We start from the raw sequence: 27353 nt of genomic DNA on the forward strand, positions 1-27353 counted from the left end.
CACCCACATATATTAGGCAAACTTAAATTTTTATTTTGTACGCGATTAATCGTTTGACAGCCCTAATATATATATAATTTCCTTTTTAATCACAAAGAAACCACTGCATTTGAAATGCAAAGAACAAAAATTGAAAAGGAAAGAGGTAGACAAAGGAAACCTAAAACTCTAAGAAAGATAAGATCATAGTTCTTGCTTTTCTTGCTATTATTTATGATATTAAGAGATTTTACACTGTGAGAAACATCATATCTAGGCAAAGTGTTGAGAAATTTGTTCATGTGAATGAATAATTTGCAATGCAAAACAAAGAAAAGAACGAGTTCAAAAGCATGGTTACTGTCAAACAAATAAATATATCTTTCAGCAAAAAAAGTTTAAATCACATTTTTAGGAAAAACACGTCCAGCTGTCGCTTTCACGCCCCTATTACGTATTATATCTGCGACAGGACTGGCCTATACGTCACCACCGCGCAGCGCGTTCCTCCTTTCTCTCGTCCTGAAGATGGCGGCAGGGGTGAGTAAGATGGGAGAAAACCCTTCGATGCCTTATTACAGGACATCTCTCTCCACAATCATACCCTAATCACGCCAATCCTTATATCTTTGTACGTTGTCTTCATACCGTGTTCTTTTGTAGTCTCCTGTGAAGCTGTTGTGATGATTATTAATGTTGTAGATCCTCTCCACACCCCTTTATAAGGTGGATAGTGTGATGACGGGCAGAAGCACAGCGCTGCGCTCCTTTGTGCCACGTTTCCCTTCCGTGCCGCTCATTCTCCGCTTTAATCTCCTTTTAAATTGCAGAATGTCATGCTAATTGTAGTTTTACTTTAATTTATTTAAACTGAAGAGTAGATATTAGCTGTGTGAGCTTCTAGAAAAGCATCATTGTACAGTCGTTAAGACAAAATAAAAGGTTTCATTTGTAATTATTGACACCTCTGATTCTGAAGTTTAGTGGTGGTGTCAAACACTTCCCGACTATTTAAAATAGAATTCAGAGTTTTTAAAGATTGACAATAATAAGTGGCACTTAAACACCATCTTGTTAGTTTTGACACTCTATTTGAATATGCAATTACATTTGTTTACAATCTCTTATTGCACTGTTAGCTGCGTCAGCTGATGGAAAGTGCTGTGTAATGCTGTATGATGGTCTTAATGATGAGGGCAGCTTCTGTTGCCAGAGGCTGAACAAGCCGCATCAATTTCAGCAATGTAATCTCAAACCTTGTGTTTCTGCAGACTCTCTACACATACCCAGAGAACTGGAGGGCCTTTAAGGCTCAGATCGCTGCCCAGTACAGTGGGGCCCGTCTGAAGATTGCAAACGCCCCCCCTGCCTTCACCTTTGGGCAGACGAACCGATCCCCTGCTTTTCTTAGCAACTTTCCCTTGGGAAAGGTCAGTTTATCCATTTTTTTTTTCTCTGCATATGTTCCTGATGTTGAATTAATTCATAAATGTGGTTTCTGATCATTTAGGTTCCTGCTTACCAGGGTGATGATGGCTTCTGTCTGTTTGAGAGCAATGCCATTGCTCACTACTGTAAGTAAGCTTTATAGTACCTGTTTACACTTCATGCGTTCCCTTTTACCGGATTGTTATCCGGTTTGATACAATGTTTCCGTTTACACTTGGCCACTTAAATTATTCATCTGATATCAAGAGCAATGGGAGAACTTCATGTTGCCTGTGTGTTAAAGGATTAGTTCACTTTCAAATAAAATTTTCCTGATAATTTACTCACCCCCATGTCATCCAAGATGTTCATGTCTTTCTTTCTTTCTTCAGTCGAAAAGAAATTAAGGTTTTTGATGAAAACATTCCAGGATTATTCTTCTTATAGTGGACTTCAATGGAGCCCAAACGGTTGAAGGTCAAAATTACAGTTTCAGTGCAGCTTCAAAGAGCTTTAAATGATCTCAGATGAGGAATAAGGGTCTTATCTAGAGAAACGATCAGTCCGTTTCTAAAAAAAAAAATGGCTTCCTCCAAAACCGCACTTTCGTATTCTTCAGAAAGCTTACGCTGTATGTCCTACGACTTTCCTATTCATCTTACGGGACGAACGCAGCGCCAGTTCCATTTTTTTCTGTAAGTTGAATAGGGAAGGTGTAGGACATACAGCGGAAGCTTTTTGAAGAATACGAAAATGCGGTTTTGGCAGAACCACTTGGAAGGCAATCATTTATTTATATAAAGCATATACATTTACATTTTTTTTAGAAAATGGCCGATCGTTTCGCTAGATAAGACCCTTATTCCTCGTCTGGTATCGTTTAAAGCCCTTTGAAGCTGCACTGAAACTGACATTTTGACCTTCAACCGTTTGGAGGAGAATATTATTACAAGGAGAATAATCCTGGAATGTTTTCATCAAAAACCTTAATTTCTTTTTGACTGAAGGAGGACATGAACATCTTGGATGACATGGGGGTGAGTAAATTATCAGAAATTTTATGTGAAAGTGAACTAATCCTTTAAGGCCTTTGCACACTGAGTCTGAATTTCGTATGCGTTTTTTCGTATTTGTGATCCTAAAAACTTGTCACGCACGAGACCTTGCACACTGAGTCCGATGCGTATTAATGAATTCGTTGTGAAAAAATGTGCAAAACGATACAAAATGGAGACTTCAAGCAGTGAGCATGATTTAGTTGTCCTCTCCTCTTAAAAAGAGGAAATATTGGGTCCATCCAATCCTGAGATTGAGTAGAGAGAGAGAGCGAGAGGAAAGAGTTCCACCTCAAGGAGCTGTGTGATTATCCCGAGCGTTTCAAAGTTTACTTCAGGATGTCAGTGGCTCAGTTTGATGCTTTGCTAGTGATACTGGCACAATTTGTCTTTGTATTCTATCTCTTTGTATTCTGCACTTTGTTTGTCATACAGTGCTGATGCTTTGTGCTGTGGATCAACTTGTCAGATGGCATTCGGGATTTTGGCGTTCGCTTGTACGGTGGCTCTGAATTGTCAATGTCTCTCAAAATGCATGCCACGGATGCGAAAAACGCAGAAAATCGAATCTGATCTGAATATTTTTATGACGGATAAAAGTTTCGGAGGCAGTGTGTAAACATGATTGACACAACGTGAGGTTGTATTTATTTATTAACGTGCGAAAGTTTCTGACTCGGTGTGCAAAGACCTTTAAGCTTCAGGATGCTGAGAATTTAGTTTAGTTTACGGAATTGTGACCATTAGTGCGTACTTACTGGATTGAGATGCTCATTTGTGGCGGGCCATATTTGTGGAGATGCAAGTTGCAGTAGCGCTGCGGTATCTGGTGGCCAGGAGCTGATATAACGTGCTCTCACATCCTTATTTTTTACCATTTTGGGAGAAGTAAATTTTACATATGTGGCTTCAACCAAATACACTTACACTTGTCCAGTTGCGTCTGGAAAGCATCTCAAAGCACATCCTAAAGGGGATTGAACGATCGGATTCAACAATCCAATTTTAAAAGCGTTTCGGGGGGCATTTATACCTGATCCCTCATTTGTAACTGCATGTGTGTTGTTTTTTTTCCCCCCTACTTTAAAGGTCAAGAACAAATTAGGATTTATAAAGGCGGAAACTGATGTGAAAATGTTCTTGTGAGAATGCCAACTGAAGAGCATACAAACTTTTTGGTGCAGTAATTCAATTAATTCACCATCATTTGTGAAAATGTAAAGAGAAATGTGACTCTGGACCACAAAACCAGTCATAAGTCACACTGGTATATTTGTAGCAATAGCCAACAATACACTGTGTGGGTCAAAATGATCGATTGTTCTTTTATGCCAAGAACCATTAGGATATTAAGTAAAGATCAAGTTCCATGAATATAATTTATAAATTTTCTACCATACATTTTATACATTTATCTTTGTGAGTGGATATGCATTAAGGACTTCATTTGGACAACTTTAAAGGCGATTTTCTTAATTTTTTGCACCCTCAGATTCCAGATTTTCAAATAGTTGTATCTCTGCCCAATATTGTCCTATCCTAACAATACATCAGTGGAAAGCTTATTCAGCTTTCAGATGATGTACAAATCTCAATTTAAAAAAATTTACCCTTATGACTAGTTTTGTGGTCCAGGGTCACAATTGGGCAATCACGATATGCGTTAATATAATTATATCTGCACATTAGCGCTATTTTAACTACTTTGTGATAATTGACCCTTCGCAAAGACCTGCTCCCCTTAGTTACTGTTGCTTTGTCCGACAAGCCGTGGTGCTGTCACGCCACACGCAGTGAAAAATGCATCACGGAGCGAAGAGGATACTGACAACACGTCGACAGACAAGACAGCAGGTTACTTATGACATTAAACAAAGTCCCAGCTTTCAAACTGTGTAGTTATTAAAGAAATTCAAACAATAAAAACCGTTTTGTGGCTCTTTAATGTGTCGTGACCACGGTTGTGACAGATTGTGGTAGCGACTCAGCTCGAGGCTCGTTAACCGATCATCTCTTCCTACTAGTCCATTAGCATCAAATAAACATGAATGAACATGAGAATAAATGTTGTTTCAAACGCGGAAAGACGTCAATATACACAATTTTTCAAGTTTAAAGCGGAACTCAGTAAGATTTGCGAGGCTCCCCCTACAGTTTCCTTCAGTGAATCACACTGTCGTAAATACTCCAAGCGCAGCTCTGGACTACAACGACTACAACGCTCACCAACGCAGTAGTTTTGCAAATACAGTACAAGAAAGAGGAGGTGGATAATTTGCAAATACAGTACACTCGATGGAGGTGGGTAATTTTCGAAATTGTCTTATAAAGTCATAATATATACATTGTTTTTGAATTACCATAAAGCATTTTGTCACTCTCGCGTGAACGTGAACATGAGGCGAGATTGTTTCGGGTCGGCGCAGCTGAACTTGCAAGTGTTGTTTTCTGGCGTAGACCTGCCCGAGGGGGTTAGTGCTCGCCTCAAACACACCACTACAAGTCAATTAACCATCGTAAGGACTTAGAAAACTATTTATGAAGGTAAAAAAAGTTACTTAGTTCTGCTTTAACTCCACCAAGGTTAATCTTCTAACTACTGGCTGCTTTGTCGGACAAAATGGCGGATACGGCGTTCTGATTGGTTAGATCGCTTGTCAATCAAACTCCTGGTGAAGGGTCAATTGAGAGAAATGAATGATTTCCTGAAAATAATATTGTACAGAAACCGGCTCATGCTTACCTCACATACATTTTCAGAGAGTGTGCTTGGATTTCCTTGCTGATTGATGTGTGCCTGAATGTCAGTCATTTCTTTTTTTTTTTTTTTTTTTTTTTTTTTTTTTGTGCATACAGACTTTTTGTAGGGACATTATGGAAACTGTTGTATGTTCAAATATGCATGTCTTTATAAATGAGACCCCAGGTCTTTTCACTCATAATGTGGCCAAGTGTGAATGGGGCCTATAGATATATTGTGACTCTTTAACAACCTTTGGTGTTTTATTACTCGCCATTAATGCTGACGTGTGTCCTGACAGTGAGCAGTGATGCCCTTCGTGGCAGCACTCCCCAGGCCAGTGCCCAGGTGCTGCAGTGGGTCAGTTTTGCTGATTCCGAGATCATCCCTCCAGCTAGCGCCTGGGTGTTCCCCACTTTGGGTATCATGCAGTTCAACAAACAGGTGAGCTTTGAATATCTCTTGATGTAATGACTTCATCTGTCAGGAAGTGCATTGGATGTTTTGTAAGACTGTCCTTTGTCTTGCATGTAGGCAACAGAACAGGCTAAGGAAGAGGTGAAACGAGTCCTCGCCGTCCTGAATCAGCACTTAAACACTCGCACTTTTCTGGTTGGGGAGAGAGTCAGTCTGGCTGACATCACTGTTGTCTGCTCTCTGCTCTGGCTCTACAAACAGGTGAGACTACAGGGTGTCATGAAAAGCTGAGCCGTAATCAGGTTTTTATTAGGGACGCACAATAAATTGGACACTTGTTGGTTCATCTTTTATTAGATTTAAGTGTCTAATTAACACTAATTTCTACCCTTTTTAGGATTATGATTGATGTTTAAGATTTAATTCTAAATTATTGTGTTATTATATTTAGTGTTTTATTTTAAAGGGACAGTTGGTTGTTGGTCTATAATTCATTTAGGAGTATTACGATACACATGTTCTACTGAACTCACAATGCGATACTGTTGCGATACTTTAAGCCAAAATAAAGAGTATTATTATTATTATTATTATTATTATTATTATTATTATTATTACTACCAAGACACATGGTAAAAAATTAACACAAATGTACTGTTTTAAAATGCTAAATTTATTACAAGGTGGACTTGAATAGGCTTCGACTTGGTCCTGGTCCACAATGCACAGAGCAATGGTGATGCCAGAACAAAAATATTCATGATTCTGATGCTGAAAATACAAAATTATGTTAGACACATGCTTTTACTCTGTCACTGACTCCATATACTTAAAATAATGTAGGCCAGTTTAGAAAATCAGACATTTCTCTCCTTCTAATAATTATTTGCCTAACTAAAAAACTATCTAAAGTAATTATACTACTAAAAAATGCGATATGGTGATTTAAATGGTTTGTCCTTTCACAGTTCAAATCCCAAACAGTGTCAAAATGACTATTCCCAAACTTTGAGTGTGTACATAATGACAATTATCATTTTGAACTATACCTTATAAATACAGTTAGTGAAATCTTGGATGAAATGAACTCTATCGTGACCTATCATTCACGTCACCAATACATATCACATTTTTATATTGTGATATAATGATCAGGGCTCAACACTAAGGATTTTTTCTGCTGGCCCGGTTGGGCCAGTGGTTCACAAGAAAAAATGAATAAAAGAAAAGAAAATGGGCCTATAAAATAAGCCTAGTTATTGTTTTTGATACATGTAACCTTAATAAATAGGGTTATGACACCAAAAGCTACAAGATTAGCTCACTCAAATTTTAAATATTGTAAGACAAATAAACAGTAAGTAATAAAATAGGAACAAATAATCAAATTACGAGCAATAGCAAAAATAAATGCAATAAACGGTGCTTTTCAAGTTTTTAATGTAAGTTTAAACTGGAGATTTTTTTTAGGTACAGAAATCTAATGTATAGCTAACTATATAACTAAAGATTCAACTTTATTAAAGTTAATTGGTCAAGAGCAGTTACAGATGCATAAATAATGTTTTGAAATGCTGAAAATATAAAACGTTAAATACTGTTTTTTGAAATTACTTTAAAAATGGAAAGACACTTTAAATGTGAAATTAAACCCGCCAGTAGGTGGCAGTGAATCACTGTTAATGAGTGAATCATTGAGATTCAACCGATTCATTCAAACGGCTGATTCATTCAGGAAGTGTTGCTCAGAGACGCAAAACAATTCTGTGGAGTTTGGAACTATTTTCGTTGGCGACATAGTGAAACGGGCGATATTGATATTAAGTTCTTGTTTATTAAACTGTACGCTGAATAAAATCAATATCACATTTGTAATCCTGCTGATATTTGGAAAAAACGGCACTCTTTGTGTAATATTGGTTAACTATATTAAATTATATAAATATGAAAGATATACAGGGGCGTTTTTGTCCATCTTAAAATCTGGGGCAATCTAAAGGCATTTTAATAGACTAAATCACACAGTGAATGCACTCACTCTAAATATGCATGCACACTAGTCTAACCTACCAGACTATGTCACGTACTGCATGCGTGCACGCAGTGGGTGTGTTTTTGTAAAGTGAGGGACATGTTCGATAATTTCAGATCATTAAATCAACAATTACGATTTCATCTGATATCATCAATTACGATATCATCCGATCGGGCACGTGACGGTTCCATCTACTGTCCCGAGCGTCGTTCACACTGGCCCCGGGCCATCGGGCAGTCCTTATTGTCGAGCCCTGATGATGTATCGTTACACCTCTAAACTGTTCCCCACCCATCTGATTACTGGACCATTCTAATAATAATATGCAGTAAATGTACTTGATAAAGCTGCAGTGTTTTAAACTGATCTTTTTCACCTTTCTAGGTTCTTGAGCCTGCTTTCCGTCAGCCCTACCCCAACGTCACTCGCTGGTTTGTGACCTGTGTCAACCAACCTCAGTTTAAGACTGTTTTGGGAGAGGTTAAGCTCTGTGAGAAAATGGCTCAGTTTGATGGTAAGTTTCTCAAATCTGCTTGTGTAGTTTTTACTCTTCATACTGCTATTGTGGAGGCAGATGATGCAGGTCTTTGTAGAGCAGGCTTGAGCAAAATAGTGACAAACACCATATAATTATATAACTGAATATACATGATAAAAGCAACTTGGAATACATTTAAAGTGTTTTTATACATATATTTTTGTCACATCAATCTATTATCTTGTATGATCATGTATTGCAAAATGTAGTCCTTGAGAATGACGAAAGTTATACAGTCACTCTTCTGACACTAACCATGGAGTTTCACCAGTTTCCTTGAGGGGTTTTCCTCACATTTTAACAATGATGCCAGTACAACCCTAGGCAAAATTAACCTGAAGCACTGCATATTTTTTTTTTTATTTATTTATTTTTTTCTTCAATATTGAGCGCTAGTATAAGTGTGCTTTTATTTATCATTTCTCTAGCTAAGAAGTTTGCTGAGATGCAGCCTAAGAAGGACACTCCTACCAAGAAGGAGAAGGGTGGCAAGGAAGGAGGCAAGCAGCAGCAACAACAACCGCAGCAGGAGAAAAAAGAGAAGAAAAAGGAGGAAAAGAAAGCCGCCCCTGCTGAGGAGGAGATGGACGAATGCGAGGCTGTATTGGCTTCTGAGCCGAAAGCCAAGGACCCATTTGCTCACCTTCCAAAAAGGTACTTGATACACCTTCACTTTAGAGATAGGCACTGTTTGAAAGTCTGTTCGCTCTCTCATCAGTCTGCCTTTGTCCTCTTGCCACTAGCTCTTTTGTCATGGATGAGTTCAAGAGGAAATACTCCAACGAGGACACCCTGACCGTGGCATTGCCTTACTTCTGGGATCACTTTGATCGAGAGGGCTTCTCAATCTGGTATGCCGAGTACCGCTTCCCTGAAGAGCTAACCCAGGCCTTCATGAGCTGTAATCTTATCACAGGTACGGTTGGGTCACATTGACTTCAGATATTTTCTTTGTGTCTCCTTAAACATAAAGTGCCAGGATTGCTATGACTTGTTCCCAGTTTGTTCTTTTCCAATTCAGCAGTGCTACTTGCGCAAGACTTTAGCATTGCGTAGTTTTTAAAGATATGTACAAGTACTCTCTTGCTCATCTCCTCAGGAATGTTCCAGCGACTTGACAAACTACGTAAGAATGCATTTGCCAGTGTCATCCTCTTCGGTGCAAACAACGACAGTTGCATTTCTGGTATCTGGGTCTTCAGAGGCCAGGACCTTGCATTTACTGTGAGTGATTTACATGTACTCAGGACCCTGTTATGTGTCTGTATGTTTGTAGTTTGACTCGGAGACCAACAATGTATCTAAAATGTAGGGCATTAGTCTGCGAAAAGAGGCTTGTTTGACCAAAATTGTAATATTTGGTTAGTCAAGAAAAAAAAAACACCACTTCCTGGGGAGAAGTCACGCAGTCCCTTAGGGATAGATTGGATAGATAACGCGGTTCCTTGTGGTTATTACAGTATGTCAGGCAGGAAATCCAAATGTTTGCCTGTCATTTAACGACTTCAAATATGGCTTATCATTTGAAACGTGTTAGTAGCAACTAGGGATTGGCATTCAAGCAAAAATAATATTCGAAGATCGCTGGATATTATTTGAAAATCGCATTTTTATTTTTAATGAAAACCACAACAACAAAGCATTACGATGAAAAACCCGCTTAAGTGGACGCTTTTACATTTCGTTTTGAAACCAAAACTTCCACCGTCGTCTTGTCAGTCAAGCGAGGTGAGGTGAAATCTGACTGACTGTTGCTGATTTGTGCTGTGACTCTCGTTTGGCTCGTGCTGAATTGAGTAGACACATTTATATTTTAATTGTAGTGTCTGTTCCCTTACTGAACTAAATGATTTTTATAAAAAAAAAAAAAAAATTCTAAACGACAGTGGGTGGCGGCGCCACGGTAGGCAAGTGATGATACCAGTGTTGTGGCTGAACACCGGGAACACCGCCTATCGCAGCAAGCCTACCTCATGCCATAATGATTTATGGCATGAGGTTCACATATCGTGAACAGACTGAATGACGGCACTTATGTTAAAATTAATTTTAATGTGTCTGTTATATGCCACATAAGTCTAGTGTGCGTGTGAGGCAATGTCTGAGCTGATTGACAGCTTTTAAGTGCGTTATTGGCAGCGTGCGCCACCCTCTGGTTACAAGTCACCACATCGCATCAAATGGGGAATTTTTTTAAGACGATAATCGCACAACCTATTCGATATTCTATAATTAAATCAACTAATCGAATATTAGAAAATCGTGACGCATCCCTAGTAGCAACTTTACGTGGTCGCTTGCTCTGTTAACCTAAATAAATGTTTGCTATTATTAGGCACAAATCAGAGTATTTGTGTGGAAGCTGAAGTATAGCACTTACTGCATGACATGGAGACCTGATCACTTGCATTTTACCTGATAATGGCGTAAACAGCTTAAAATACTCCATTTTTGGTCATGCATCATTTGAAATGGTTTACTTTTAATTGTGTAAACTCACAATAACAACAAAATGTTGTGCTTTTGTAAAATGACAAAAACAGGATGCGTTTTCTGCCCTCTCAGTCTTCGGGAATTGGAGCACATCACTAAAATGAACAGAAATTTAGCGTATAGGCTACTTGCTTTACAGACATGAGAAATATATCTATAGAAAACTTAATGTCTACTTTTAAATAAAAAAAACAAATATTCTCTGATTATGCAATCTGTATGAAAGGTGCATTTCTCTCTAAAGTTTTGGGCAGCCCTACTAAAATGGAAATGTAACAAAGTTGCCTGATTGTACACTCCTTAGAAGAAAAGGTTCTATATAGAACCTTAAAGGGATAGTTCATCCAAAAATGAAAATTGTCATTTACTCACCCTCATACCGTTCCAAACCCATAAGGCTTTCATTCATCTTCGGAACAAAAATTCTCTTTTTGATTAAATCTGAGAGATTTCTGTCCTTCCATTTCTACTCGACTACCACTTTGACGCTTTAAAAAATTCATAAAGAGATCGTAAAACTAATCCCATATGAATTGAGTATAAAGTGATTGTCTCTTCAGAATTTATGGACTAAACCACTCAGTTTTACTATCTCTTTATGAACTTTTTGAAGCGTCAAATTGGTAGTTGCATAGACTGTCAATGGAGGGTACAGAACTGGCTCAGATTTCATCAAAAAGATCTTCATTTTTGTTCTGAAGATGAACGAAAGTCTTGCGGGTTTGAAAAGACATGAGGGTGAATAATTAATGACAGAATTTTCATTTTTGGGTGATTCTCTTTGAAGTGTCCTGTCAGGTGCTTCATGTATATTGAACCATTTAGTGTATAGGCCAGTCTTTCCTAATCTATCAATTTATGTGCCCTAACGGCACCATTAGCAGGACCAAAAATGTTACTTTTAGCTAGATGTTGTTAGTTTACAGCAGTGACTTCTTGCAATGATTCAAAACTAACCACGCTAGATATTGTGGGTGAACCTGTAGCTTCCTCTCCCTCCGAGACACCTGAGCTTGTGTTTCACAAGATCTCACCGTTCTGGGGGCGATTTGTGTCTGGTGTCGTATTGTGAAGAGAGAAGTGTAAAATAGATCTACCTGTTTTGTAATCCATGCTAGGTCTTACTATGTATTTTTATTTTTATTTTCTTAAACTTCTCTGAATGTTCTGAACAGCCAGATTAGGCACGTTTATTTGAAGGCACATGGTGAAAGTTCAACTCCAGCACCTTGCGTCATATTTGCACAAAGCATTGCATAAAAGGAGCATTAGCTTCTTTTGAGTTTTGGCCAGTTGTGACCGATAACCAAACAATCTTTCCATCCCAGCACTGCTGTAGTGATCAATCCTAAAGCAACAACAAATGCAGCAGGGTTGCTGGAGCGAACAACCTGAATATCAAAAGTCTTGAACATTTCACATAAATTGAAAGTTGATCATGTTGGTAAATAAAAACCAGCACATCAAAGAAGCATTTCTCCATGTTGTGGAAAACGCTTCCTGTATGTTTTGTTGTTGCTGATTCCAATTAAATTCTACGGTTGGCACAAATTCATCTGTAACATGGGGAAAAAAAAAACGTACCAAAGTGGGCAGATGCTAATTTGCAAGATAAAAGAAAATATGGCTTAGTCTACTTTAAAGGGTTAGTTCACCCAAAAATGAGAATACCATCATTAATTACTCACTCTCATGTCGTTCCAAACCCGTAAGACCTTCGTTCATCTTCGGAACGCAAATTAAGCTCTTTTTGATGAAATTCGAGATGTTTCTGACCACCACTTTCAAAGTCCAGAAAGGTACTAAAGACAATGTTAAAGTTGATGTGACTGCAGTGGATCAACCTTAATTTTATGAAGTGACGAGAATACTTTGTGCGCAAAAATAACAACTTTATTCAACAATATCCTCATTCTCCTATGCCGTTTATGTTCAGCCGGTGTTTTACATAATTTTTGCAATCTGGCAACCATGTGCACAAGCTCTGTATACAGGATAACCAGGCTGATTGACTGTTTGTCATTAGCAGATGTACTTCATCCTTTATTTCTGCTGTTAAGTTGATAAAAATGTTATTGTTATTAAAAGCAGAAATGTTTTCAATACAAGTGAACTGTACATATTTTGATAAGGTTAGTTAACAAGTTAATACAAGTTGACTGTACAAATGTTTTATTTGTAGTTCTCAGCATATAGCGAAAATGAATTGAAGTTCACAATCTGCCCTAAGATTTGACTAGTTTTAGTTGGCTCGATATAATCAGTGCTGAGTTTAATTACTTGACTGGCATTCATTTTCATTCAAATGTGAATGTTGAGCATATTTTTTGATGTTTTTTCTCATCTCTCCTCAGCTGAGTGAAGATTGGCAGATTGACTATGAGTCATACACTTGGCGCAAGTTGGACGTGGACAGCGAGGAGTGCAAGACCATGGTGAAGGAATACTTTGCATGGGAGGGTGAATTCAAACATGTAGGCAAAGCTTTCAACCAGGGCAAGATTTTCAAGTGAGAACATCTTGCACCCAGTATTTATCAACATCAGTATCAATGGACATGAAATTTGTTTGAGAGCCCCATGTACAAGGCTTTGAGCTGTGGTAAAAGGAAGACTTGAGTTGAGAAAAATAAAACTTTTTTTCACAATCCCACTTTGAATCTGTCTTTTTGTTTGTAAGGGACATTTAAAAGACATTTCTGTTTTGAGAGTTACTCCTGAGTGTTGTCTGTAAATAAATGGTAAAAAAAAACTTTAAGCATGTCATAGTTATATAGCAGTAAAATGTTTTATAAATGGCTTAGAAAAGGCAAGCTTTGAACAAGGTTGAAAGTATAAAACTTGATTCTAATTAGGTAGTGCTGGTTTTAATGTTCCCGGAAAGTATTTTTCCACATTGCCTGATGCTCTCTTGGGATCTGAGATTGAGAAAGCATACAAATTATGATGCTCCCTTCGAATCTGGAAATCATTGAAACTCTGGAAACAAAATGGTGCCTCAGCCATTTAATTAAGGGAATGTTTGAATATGGTAACTTTGGCATTTAGAAAAATAGATAAAACTAAAATCCACCAGAGGGAGCCTCAGGTCACGGATCCCATTAACATTTTAACGCTCTGACATGGACCTAACTGCAAATCCTGTGAAAGTTTGAGGAGGATAATTTTTCAACCTTGGTATTTTAATTTTTTTTTCTCAATATTTTTTCTTTTTCCTTTTGGCTGTCCTGTGGCAAAGTTTTAACTCCTTCCACATCCTGCACCCTTCATGCAAACTACGTTGCACTTTTATTCTACTTATGTGAACAATTTTATTAAAAAAAAAAAAATTACAAACTTACTTCAGTGTACACTTAATACTGGGTTAAAAACAACCTAAGTTGGGTTGAAAATGGACAAACCCAGTGGTTGGGTTAAATGTTTGCCTGACCTGCTGGGCAGTTTAATTTAACTCAACTATTGTTTAAAAATGACTACATGGCTGGCTTAAAATGAACCCAGAATAGATTAATAATTATGTGTCTGGTTTTTAATTTCCAGAGGCAACAATAATCAAAAGGTGAACATTTAAGCAATTTGATGTTTTTTATTATTCATTTTACATTAATGTTAATTTATTAAACATTAATAAATGATAATTTCCAGTGTACTTGGGTTCATTTTAAGCAAGTAATATAGTAATTTTTAAACAATAGTTGAGTAAAATAAAACTACCAGCAGGTTGGGCAAACATTTAACCCAGCGTTTTTTAGTGTATTTTATTTTTAGGCAATCCTATGAGAATAGTGAATGTTAAACCGTTTCTTAATTTTAGTTCCATGAAATGCATCCTGAGCGGTTGCAAAATTGTCAAGATATGTGTGTGTGTAGATGTATATAAAAAATGGCCTGCTAATTGCTTCAGATGAAAGTATCTGCTAAATACATTCAACAGCATTCTAGTCAATACATATATCCTCGAGTATACTTTTGGAACATATAATGTCTAGGTTTTAACCACAGGTATTTATTTTGAAGCATTCATTGCCATAGGCTTCTAGTAGTGGAATTTCAAGCTAAAGCTGTTCAAACAAGTCTTTTCTTATATAGCGATAATGCAGTTTGTCATCTTTTTGTACCCGTATGAGAAATGACTCATTTGCTGACTTCCAAGTACACACTTCTGTTGGCATGGGAGTATTCTAGGTTGTCATATTCGTTGACAACCTAGAACAAATGTTGTCAACATTCGTTGACACACCTGAGGAAAGGCTCTGTAAACTTCAGAGGGAAAAAAGCCACACCTTACCCATGGGCGTAACTGGTAACTTATCCTTCTATTTTGCATCTAACGCTTCATTAATTTAATGTGCTTGAATCTTGCTGCTAATCCTCTATCTCATATTTGAAAAAGAGAAAGGTATACAACCTTGATCCGTGTGGGAGAGGTAAATAACATTGCCTGAAATTTGCTGCAAGTACATTAAACACACACACGGGGGAGCAACTTAATCAAAACTGTGAATGATTGATTGCTGTTAAGTAAACAATTCATCAAGTGTTCCTACATTAACTGAGTGCAAAAGATGTGATGGATTTAGCACTAAAGAGATACACTGATAAAATGTCCTCATGATCAGTTGTGTTGCTCAATGCTGAGCACAGGGTGTGGCCTCGACTCAAGCAAGTCAATGCTTCTCAGCTGAATGCGCTGCCCTCACTTAACCTTAGAACTGTGTGAGTGTGTTAGCAGGACATTGTCACACAGTGATAGCTGATTCACTGGCATGCCTTTGAAGAGTACAGACATTGATTTTGCTCGCATGTTCTCAGATAAAAGCTGTCTTGTGGGCTCTCACTGAAGTTTTGCATAAAGGCTGCCTGATTTACAAGTGCCTGCAGTACAATAATGATGCGCTGTTTAAAAATAGGGTAATATGAAATATTAATAAAAATACACCAACACTTTACAACAAGGTTTAACATTAGTTAACATGAACTAAAAATGAAAGTGTTTAATAATCATATAATTTACTAATACAATTTTCTTAAACTAAACTTTTGTGAAGTAAAACAAATAAGCCCATTCAAAAAAAATTATTATTATTATTATTTTTTTATTAACAGTGTTTGGTAACACTTTATTTTAGGGTCTTTTAACTAGTTGCTATTAGCATGCATATTACTAGAATATTGGCTGTTTATCAGTACTTATTAAGCACCTATTAATGCCTTATTCTGCATGATCATATTCTACATTCTTAATCTTACCCAATACCTAAACTTAACAACTACCTTACTAACTATTAATAAGCAGTAAATTAGGAGTTTATTGAGGGAAAAGTCATAGTTAATAGTGAATATGTGTTCCCTATACTAAAGTGTTACCCAGTGTTCATTATTAAATTGAAAAGTTTTATGTTATTATTATTTAATGGACCTGAGCTAACATGAACTAACAATGAACAACTGTATTTTCATTAACTATTAACAAAGATTAATAAATACAATACAAATGAATTGTTCATTGTTAATTTTAGTTAATGCATTAACTTAATGTTAACTAATGGTATTTTAATTTTAACCTATCTATCTATCTATCTATCTATCTATCTATCTATCTATCTATCTATCTATCTATCTATCTATCTATCTATCTATCTATCTATCTATCTATCTATCTATCTATCCATCCATCCATCCATCCATCCATCCATCCATCCATCCATCCATCCATCCATCCATCCATCCATCCATCCATCCATCCATCCATCCATCCATCCATCCATCCATCCATCCATCCATCCATCCATCCATCCATCCATCCATCCATCCATCTAAATGATTTGCCACCAGAGAACCAGAAGTTCTGTATAAAATAAAATTGATTTGTAATCCTTTCATTCTGGCTTTTCAATGCTTTAAGAGTCAGGCGAGTGAAAATACGATCCGTGTTAGGAAACACTCAGGGACGTGAGAGTATGGAACTGCCAGAAAACCTCCTCTTCCTTTGTATTGGTTTAGAGGCTTGGGAGTTAAAAGGGTCAAACTAAACCAGATTCAAGAACAATACGCACTGTAATGCCAACAGCAACACTATACTACTGCTGCCAGCTCCCCCCTGAAGTTCCCCAGCGCTTCCTCGCTCAAATGCTGTTATTCCCACCCGGGCTCTTCCCTTAGCTCCAATCACTCGACTCCTTCCGGACTGATTTTATTAGGCTACAACAAGTACTTGTGACAGAATGTTATAGCGACCGAAAGGCAGCCAAGGTCTGTATTGTACATTGAGCTGAGAGGAAAAAAGCCTGGTATGCCTTTGTTAGGAATCTGTTCCACACATCTGGAAAGAGTGAGGGGTAGCAGCGGTTAGGAAAGCAATCCGCTTCGAAAAACATTCAGCCAGTATTTGGAGAATTTTGGTAGATAAATATGTTCTGTAGGTAACTCTAGAACATTGATAGAACGCAAATCTGCGTCACATAAGTGTTGCCTTGTATACAAGTAGTGCCATGGCAACAATGAGTCATTAATGAAACCTCAATTTAAGATGAGGAACATAAGAACAGAAACCAGGCTGTGAAAGCATATCTTTGAAAGTGGTTTGTGCTACATTGTGCTGATACCAGAATTTTCCCCTGGAGTCAGTCGCCATGCTCCTGTGCCAGGAAAAAATAACCATGCAAGTTCAGGCTTACCAGAACTCACCATAAAAGTCTTCACTAACTGTTCTCTTGCACTTTAATTTTATGCTAAATTGCGTCAGAATCTTACAAGATGTGTATGAGAAGGTGAAGTTATGCCTGATTACATTATGTTGTTTCTCAGGGAAACTGTGTGGACAGGTTTTAATGATGGCCTGCATAATTTTTCCCCTCTGCAGACGTGCAAGAAAGAATTTTTGGCATTCCAGTGAAGGGGTTGAAGGTCAGAGTGCCAAAGGGAAGAATGTGGATGGTGTTGTCAATCACTGGGAACCACCACAATGGTTCATTAGGGCAGCATCTGATGATTTCTAACATCCATTTCTTTGCTTTCAGAAGTTAGAAAGGCAACCAACGCTTCTCAACGCATTTGGATGAGAAAGTAAGGGGAAGATTTTCATTTTCGTGCAAAGCATGGCAGAAATCAGAAGGGAGAGCGAAAACACTCAGCCCCTGCATTTTTGGATATGAGACCCCATACATAACTCTACTGGCTCAGATTACCATTGGGGGAGGTGGAGCATAGACGCTGGTTTCATCCAGAGCTCTACTACAATGCTCAGAAATGTCACGCAAAAGAACAATTCTTTCATCGTTTATGTATTATGAGGATAGCTGGAGCTGCAACTATGTTATTTTACTTTTGGACAAATGTGTATGCACTATATCCAAGAGCTAAGTTACTGTACTGACAATTTAAGACATTTATTTCATATAGTACTATATAAGAATTATACAATAAATGTAAAGATATTTAATACACTTTGTAGGCTAGATCATGATCCATTGTAATGGAATGATATAGTGTTTTTTGAATTACAAATTATTTTATCCAATTACAATGAAAGCATCTTGTTATTCAATGGGAAGTAAGAACATCTGACCGTCTGATCAACATCACAAATTAGCTTATTCGATTAGTGACCTAGAAATAGTGCATTTTAATTTGACATGACATTCATTCATTCATTACAACCCCTAAAACTTCCTTATTATCTCCAGGTACAAATTAGATTTTGAAAGCCAAATTTTCATTGTGATCTCAGAATTTTGGAGAGTGTGCAGTTTATATATATATATATATATATATATATATAAAAATATGGATCATAAAAATAAAAGTAATGTTTTAAAAGTAGTGCATTACAATATTACATTACTCCCTTAAAAAGTAACTAATTACATTACTTAGTTACTTTTTATGGAAAGTAATGCGTTATATTACTTTTGCATCACTTTTTTCATCTGGGCTGGGCTTGCTTGTTTATATATATATATATATATATATATATATATATATATATTTTTTTTTTTTTTTTTTTTTTTTTTTTTGCCAATGTAAAGGCCCTTTCACACCAAAACTGAAATGATGCAGGAGAAGAAAATTCAACACTTACTTAAGCAATAAAAGAAAAAGAAACACAAATGTGCTGTTAATATCAAGCCATTTTTGCATAAAAGAATGGTTGAATTGGACCATCAAAGGTCAGCAGCAAAGACAATTAGATTAAATGTAAGTATATTTGTATTATTTAACAGTCTCATTTTCACATATCCATTTTGAGAAATACTGAATCTGTAGTAAGATGTAGTAAGATGAGTATATGCATGCTCACATTGAGTCTAGAGTAACCATCATGTTCACACAGCACACATAACACCTCTGCACTTACTCACGATTTCTCTTAACATGGAGAGAGGAACAGTTCTTTCTTTCCTGCATGGCTTTATGATGATGAGATACGGCATTGCTGCTCTGGGCAGTTAGGGACTCGTACAAAATCTCATCAGACTACAAACAGTCATTGATGCTCAAAGATGCATCACAGGATTTTAAGAACAAAAGGTAATATGTGTTAATTATTTCTTGTGGAAGATGCTTAAATATCTTTTATGCAACTTATGGGTAGTACTAACATCATTTAGTTTTTTTATTTTTAAAATGATAAACATCTTACAGATTATGCAATGGGTGTGTAAAGTTATGAGTGAAACTGTTTAACCACTATAAATTCATAAAATGATTAAAATCATATTCCTGCCTATAGGTGTTAATTTATTATATTGCTGCCTATATAGGTGTTAAATTATTATATTGTTGCAGTAGAGTCTAATCCTTGATTACTGCGGGTGCCGATATCTGCAACACAGTCAGCATATCAGGCATTTCACGGGTGAAATAACATTGACTTCAGAGGAATCTGTGATTCTGACACTGACACCTTTGCGTGTACCATTTGTGTACAATATGTTGTGTACATTTTATGATTGACTTGGTTAAACATGTTTGTGTTTCGCTGGTTTAAAGCAGCAATGACCATAAAACCACAGGAATTCTTGTGTGCCATCAAGAGAAGGTAACCTAAGTTTAAACCCTTATTTTGGGGAAATATATCAGTTGATAATGCAGCATGTTTGAAGTTTATTTAAAAATTTTAAAATATTAATTATTTTGCATAATAGTACATTTTGTGTACTATGCAGTCATATAAATCCTTGATTAAATTTAATTCAGTGATGGTTTAGAATCAATTAATTAATGTTGATTGTATTTGCCTATTTCTGTTATTATTTTTTTCTAAAAAATAGTAAAAATGGAAGGTGTCACGTTTGATCTGTGTTTGTGTTTTGCTTGAGTTGGACTTTGTGTTCAGTTTTGCGCTGTCCAGTTCAGTTTCCTGTGATAGTTCATGTTTCCTTTGTCTAAGTTTATCTGTTGCCATGGTTTTTGATTTGCCCTCTTGTCTTACACCTGTGTCTAGTTAATAATCTTGTCTAGTCCCTAGTGTTTCTCTGGCTGCATCCGAAAACTTAGGCAGCTGACTTGTTGCCTCGTTGCCTTATAGACAATGACTCTGCAGGCAGTGTTTGCACACAAAGGCACCCCATGAAGCTAATTTTGGACAGACTTCTGAGGCGGTGTAACAGTTTAATGATCTACAGCAATATACAGCCAGCTTTGGTAAGAACTAAACAAATATTTAATTACTACAGTAGTAATTTCCTCGTTAGAAATTATATCAGATGTGGAAAACCTTGGTCAAAACTTTACATTTACACAAACTGACCAGAAACCACAACTTTCAGATGCCATCTTTCTTTTTATTTTTAGCTCAAATGTCACTGAAAGGAACACATAGAATTGTGGGATATCAACGGCAGCGGAGGATACATCTATGCTGCCTTCAAAAATCAATCAGATAAAGGTATCGCAGGAGACAGGAAGTGAAGCTAACATTGGATTCGGATGTGCCTTGATGCCTTCCTACCTTGGAATGCATCCTCCGGAGGCAGCATTTTTAAGTTTTCGAATGCAGCCTCTGTGTATTTATAGCCCTGTGTTTGTTTAGTTTTTTTTTTGTCAGATATTATCATTTTTATAGTGGTTGTACTGTTTACATTGTTTTTGCATCCTGAGGTACCCTGAGAAGTGTTTATTTGAGTTGTTTTGATTAAAGATACTGCTTACTTGTTTTTCCGGGTAGGTCTGAATCAACTGACCAAGGCGCTCCTTCCCGGAGAAGGCCCTCGAGGGATGTTCAGTGTGGAACCCCCTACACCATTGGAGAGAGTAAGGAGGATCCAGACCTGCTAGTTCCCTCAGTGCATGCTGAACCATCAACCAAGTTCCCAATGGACCACACTACTGAGCTCACCACAGACTCAGCCTGTCCCGTATCGGCCAAGGAAGCTGTCTCTGAACTCTCTACCTGTCCTGTATCGGCCAAGGAGGCCGTTTTTGAACTTTCAGCCTGTCCCGTATCGGCCAAGGAGGCCATCTCTGAAACTTCTGCCTGTCCAGTATCGGTCAAGGAGGCTGTTTCTGAACTCTCTGCCTGTCCCGTATCGGCCAAGGAGGCCATCTCTGAACTCTCTACCTGCCCTGTTATGGCCAAGGAGGCAGTTTCTGAACTTTCTGCCTCTCTGCCAGTCCTGTATTGGCCAAGGAGGCTGTTTCTGAACTCTCTACCTGTCACGTATCGGCTAAGGAGGTCATTTTTGAACTTTCTGTCTCTCTGCCTGTCCTGTATTGGCCAAGGAGGCCATCTCTGAACTCTCTGAACTCAAGGAGGTCATTTTTGAGCTTTCTGCCTCTCTGCCTGTCCCATATCGGCCAAGGAGGCCAGCTCTGAACTCTCTACTTGCCCTGTTATGGCAAAGGAGGCTGTCTCTGGAACTTCTGCCTGTCCAGTATTGGTCAAGAAGGCCGTTTCTGAACTCTCTGCCTCTCTGCCTGTCCCATATCGGCCAAGGAAGACGTCTCTGAAACTTCTGCCTGTCCAGTATTGGCCAAGGAGGCTGTCTCATAACTTTCTGCCTATGCGTTCTTCGACCCTGTCTCCGCTGACTCCTTTTAGCCCTTCGGCTCCTCCTTCACTGGCTCCACCTAGCAGCTCAGATCCGCCTTGGACTTCCAGTTTGTCATCTCTGTCCTGGTGTGTTGACCCCCTGGCTCCACCTCGAACTGCCGAGCCCTTCACTCCACCTCGGCCTGTCGACCAGTCGGCTCCACCTTGGCTCCTCGCTCCCTCGGCTCCACCTTGGTCAGTTGTCACTCCAACTCTGCCACGGACTTCTGGGCCTTCGGCTGGGCCTCATCCCTCCACACCTTCGGCTCTGCTTCAGTCCTCAGTCGCACCGGCACCCTGGCTCCACCTTGGGCGCTTGTCACTGCGGAACAGCCAAAGGCCCAGAAGTCTGTGGCGGTCTTTGTCAGATCTAGTCATTTTTATAGTGGTTTGGTTTACAGTGTATTTGCATCCTGAGATACCCTAAGAAGTGTTTAAGTTTGTTTAGATTTTATTTTATTTTTGTTATGCTGCATCGACTGCGTGACAGAAGGCATTTACTGTAGTATGTGTAAATATTAAATGTGTATAATAGTAAACCATTTTTACTATGTAAAACTAAATTCTTTCAGCTGTAGGTTTATTTCAAGGCTTTTGTTGTGAGACGTACTTTTAATGTACACAGTGTTCTGTGGGTATAAGATTGCTTGTCATTCCTGTATTAACTTGTGCATGAGGTTTGAAGCTCGCCCATAGAACACTATGTTGTCGAAACCCTTCACAACTATGAGAGGAATGTAATAATAATAGGTTGCCTTTTGTGTCTAAAAACAAGACAAAATGGTACAGTAAAGTTAACATAAACAGTGCTGCCTTTCTTTTTACTTTTTTTAACCATGAGGCTGAATGAATGAGGAACATTTGCATGTCAATTATTTGTGCATGTTAATAATTCTAAACAAACAAAAGCATTTCTGACTGTATGCTGCTGCAGTACTGAATGTCTTACTGTGACAAAGAAATGCATAATGTTAAATTTACAATAATAATACAGCCATATTGTAGACTTATATTGCATCTCATAATATTGCATACTGTATTCTGTTTCTAAGAGCATATATTTGTTTAGTTCAAATATTAGAAAGAAGTTGAACCGTAGATATGTGATGAAATTCTAGTTGGAGTAGCTCTGAAGCACTTTCTCATTACATTAACCTGTGTATTTTTGGCAGTGTGGCACGATCAGAGGTGTGAATTTTTTTTTAGCAAAGTGAAACAAGCTACATGGAAATCGAAACCAGTGTTAAAGCATTATAAAGTCCTCGAGGCACATTTAGCAGAAATAAAAATATTTTTAAACTAATTTGTCGGTGCTCACATCTCATCATGACATTGCTGACTGCACAGCAATGCAACATGTTACTACTTCTCAAACATTTTGACATTCCATATTTATATACACACAGGGGATCGCCATGGAAACATCCCTGCAATAACCTTCCTCCTTGCTTATTATGTTGCCATGGCAGCCATCCCAGAATAGTCCTTTTCAGTTTGCCCCTCCCTCGTGTTTATGACTCACAACCTGCAGGGGAAACCACAATTCAGCCTGTATCTCATGATGTTCCTCCCCTACATTTTTTTACTAGAACAACTGGATCTCAAAGAGGGGAACTCCATGAAAACACAAAAAAATGTGGCTATGGAGACCACAGTGATTAAAACCATTTAAAGGGGGGATGGGGCAAGATTTTTCACTTCAGAGAGTTTCTAGTATTGCGTTAAAGCAGTCAGTAAATAAAACACATAGACAAAGAAATAAAACCGTAAATAAGGGAAGCTATCTCCCATTTGGCCTTGATCACATTAACTATTGTGGCAAAAACCTCCATACTTATTCAAAAACTCTCTCATCCTCCATACTCAAAGGGGAAAAGCAACTATAATAATAATGATTTTGCTGTCCTTAGAAGTAACCTACATACACAGGTAGCCAACGCCCTTGCCGTACAAGCCCTCCCACAAAGAACAGGATGAACCTATTGAAATAAATGAGAACCATGTCTTTGTTTTGAAGTGTACTCTAGATACAATAACATATATGTCTGTTATGCCTCAGCAGTGTTAAAAAACACCTGGCACTAATATGTGTCGATTCAGTTTACGTTATTTAAATAAATATACACACCTGTCGTTTTTTGAAGTAGCACAATTTTATTTTCTAACATTTTTAGCATCTGAAAATTGTCTATTTCATACCATACCCATGCATGTATGAAAAAGACATTAACAGAAGCTAAAAATATAAATGTATTATAAAATATAATTTTACTAACATAAACAATAGTAAAAATGTAACATTACATAGTAAAAAACCATAATAATAATACCAATATTATAAATATTTATTAAAAATAAATATAAAATATCTGCAATTAAAATTAATTATTTGAAAATATCTGCAATTAAAAGTATATATATATATATATATATATATATATATATATATATATATATATATATATATATATATATATATATATATATATATATATATAAAAGCATTTAAGTATTCAAATTTTAGATATTTACTAAGATCCTTCTGTTTTCTATTGAATCCCACAATAATATTTAAAATATCAGTAAGCTTATATATAAAACCATCATTTATTGGGTTCTTTCAGTTGGGAGGTGGCTGTCCCCTAAATTTCAACTTGTGAAAATGATTTTGAAATAATTTTTGCAATTTTTTCCATTGTTGTTTTAAAAAATATATTTTTATAATTTATTTTTAAATCATGAAAATTTATGTAAAAATGTGTCCTGTATTTTCATGTCACTACCGAAACAGTATGTATGTTTTAACCCATTGGCTGAGACAGATTTTAACCACACCCCAACATTTTTGATCTGGAAATATTCCTGTATCCCTCCTTCTCATAGCCTCTCTTTCATAGTAGAGAGGTACCATCATTTTGAGTTAAACGTGTTCAAAAGTCTGAACATCACTACCAAACACTTTTTTTCTGCAATTAAGCAAACTTTTTTGGGTGTTATTCCATGTAGTTTTTATGTGTGTGCAACTGTTCAGAACTGTGTAACCATGTGCTGATTAGCATCTTTGAGCTAGGATCAAAAGTATCTAAAATTGTTCCAACCGAAACTTCACATGTTTCGGCTGTGACTGTTTCGGTAATGACGTCATTGTTTTGGTAGTGACAAAAGGGAACACATAATCGTTTATTTGGGGGAAATAAACAAAATGTTAGTACAGTTATGCAAATCATTAGAATTTTAGTATGTTTTATTATGCAAATCATTAGTGTTTTAGTTTGTGAGTTAAAATTCTGTAATGTTATGTGAGGCATACTAAAACATTACTGTCACTACCGAAAATGTGCAGTGACGACCGAAATATGGGGTGTTTTGTCAAAAATAAAATTGAATTGTCAACTAAGATGTTATTATAGTGTCTGGTTCAATGTATGTTCAAACTAATGAATCCTTAAAGGGTTAGTTCACCCAAAAATGAAAATTCTGTCATTTATTACTTACTCTCATGCCGTTCCACACCCGTAAGACCTTCATTCATCTTCAGAACACAAATTAAGATATTTTACTTGAAATCCGATAGCTCTGTGAGGCCTCCAAAGGAAGCAATGTCATTTCCTCTCTCAAGATCCATAAAGGTACTAAAAACATATTTAAATCGGTTCATGTGAGTACAGTGGTTCAATATTAATATTATAAAGCGACGAGAATATTTTTGGAGCGCCAAAAAAAACTAAATAATGACTTATTTAGTGATGGCCGATTTCAAAACACTGCTTCAGGAAGCATCGGAGCACAGATGAATCAGTGTGTCGAATCAGCTGTTCGGAGTGCCAAAGTCACGTGATTTCAGCCGTTGGCAGTTTGACAGTTCGATCTGCATCATGATTCGACACACTGATTCATTTGTGCTCCGAAGCTTCCTGAAGCAGTGTTTCGAAATCAGTCATCACTAAATAAGTCGTTATTTTGTTTTTTTGGCGCTCCAAAAATATTCTCGTCGCTTTATAATATTAATATTGAACCACTGTACTCACATGAACCAATTTAAATGTGTTTTTAGTACCTTTATGGATCTTGAGAGAGGAAATGTCTTTGCTTCCTTTGGAGGCCTCACGGAGCCATCGGATTTCAACTAAAATATCTTAATTTGTGTTCTGAAGATTAACGAAGGTCTTACGGGTGTGGAACGACATGAGGGTGAGTAATTAATGACAGAATTTTCATTTTTGGGTGAACTAATCCTTTAACTTTGAAATCAGTAAGATAAACTTTGTCTTTAAAAAGAAAGTTCGGATTCAAAATACAACATAAATTATACTTGAAATATTGTTAAAATTGTAATTTTTATTGATTTACCTGTGAAATGTTTAATTAGCAAAACATATATTTACAAGGTAGATGTAAAGAAAATCTTAATAGGTCAATGTTAAAATTATTTATCATTGGTCAAAATTATTTATCATTGTGTTTCGGTAGTGTCAAATTTGGGGAATTTTCTGAAAATACAATATGAGAATTAACTGCACAATTATTAGAAATGTGTACTTTGGATATTATACAATTTGCATACATACAAAATTTGTGGAAAAAGACATTTTTCCAAGACATTTCCAACAAATATATGTATATTTTTATAAAAAAAAAAATAATAAAAAAAAAAAAAAAAAAAAAAAAATATATATATATATATATATATATATATATATATATATATATATAATTAATTAACTGAACAATGTTTTCTAGACTAATTTTAACATTTGTGTTTGGGGAACAAAAACTACCCGTCAACTGATCAGTTCCGAAAAATGGCGTATCCTTTAACAACACAACTTTTATTGTTTGGCTGGATGGGACTATGATTTGTGCTCATTGTGGGGCTGTGGTGAGCATCAATGAAAGCTTTCAAGTGTTATATTAGAGACTATGCGTACTCCCTGCAGTAAAACTAGCTGTTCTCTGATTTACAAATAAAACCACAGTGAAGAGTTCACATTTGAGATCACTTTGTTCTGTGCTGTTTTCTTTAAACTTCAAAAAAAGTGTCTCCTCTTATCCCCTCAAGTCGATCCGAGGACACACCCAATAAATTCATCCTCTCTGCCCCTCCTAGTTCTTTCCCTTCCTTCGCTTCTTGGTACAGCACCGCGTGTATTGTAGTCATACGGGATGACTCACCCTGACACACCAACCCTGACTGCTGTTATTCACACTAGTTCATACAGGCAGACACACCTATGAGCCACTCACCAGGAAACACCCGTTCCCACATATCCTAGTATTGAACGATTAAGATATTTTTCATGACTACCCTAGCGTCGTTGGATAACTCACTTTATCCAAATCAAAAGCATGAGATCCTCTTGTTTAGATTACAGTGACTAATCTCGCAAATATGCATTCGCCTCAAAATACAGAGCTTTGTTGCATTTGCTGTGGCCATTTCATGTCTTTTTTTCCCCTCACATGGTTTTGGAACTCTGCAGAAAGCATGACTGTTTTGTTCCTTGACATTCTTCGCCTGTTTGTGATCCAAAAGTTTTTATTGCATTGGGGAGACCAAACTCCTACACCAAGAAAGCAACAAGAGAGCACTGCGCACTGTTCCAGTTGTTTCGAACATTTTATTCTGTTCTTCTTACA

The 27353-nt window shown here is 37.0% G+C and overlaps 1 protein-coding gene across 1 annotated transcript; it reads left to right on the top strand.

The window, feature by feature from the left end:
• The first annotated feature begins 384 nt into the window (after positions 1–384).
• eef1g (eukaryotic translation elongation factor 1 gamma) lies at positions 385–13337 on the top strand. The gene is made up of 10 exons (XM_048176266.1): positions 385–519; positions 1251–1409; positions 1490–1553; positions 5504–5646; positions 5737–5880; positions 8039–8168; positions 8621–8846; positions 8936–9108; positions 9292–9416; positions 13040–13337. Exons 1-10 carry the CDS (start codon positions 508–510, stop codon positions 13196–13198), a joined length of 1335 nt encoding a protein of 444 aa, XP_048032223.1. The 5' UTR covers positions 385–507; the 3' UTR covers positions 13199–13337.
• Positions 13338–27353: the final 14016 nt, after the last annotated feature.

The sequence above is a fragment of the Megalobrama amblycephala genome, linkage group LG23 (assembly GCF_018812025.1).
Source record: "Megalobrama amblycephala isolate DHTTF-2021 linkage group LG23, ASM1881202v1, whole genome shotgun sequence".
NCBI lineage: Eukaryota > Metazoa > Chordata > Actinopteri > Cypriniformes > Xenocyprididae > Megalobrama > Megalobrama amblycephala.

Excerpts from the sequence above, each read along its gene's own strand:
- eef1g (XM_048176266.1), top strand. Across the intron at positions 5,647-5,736 it reads TCATGCAGTTCAACAAACAG|GCAACAGAACAGGCTAAGGA; the intron begins GTGAGCTTTGAA and ends TCTTGCATGTAG. Across the intron at positions 8,847-8,935 it reads TTTGCTCACCTTCCAAAAAG|CTCTTTTGTCATGGATGAGT; the intron begins GTACTTGATACA and ends TCTTGCCACTAG.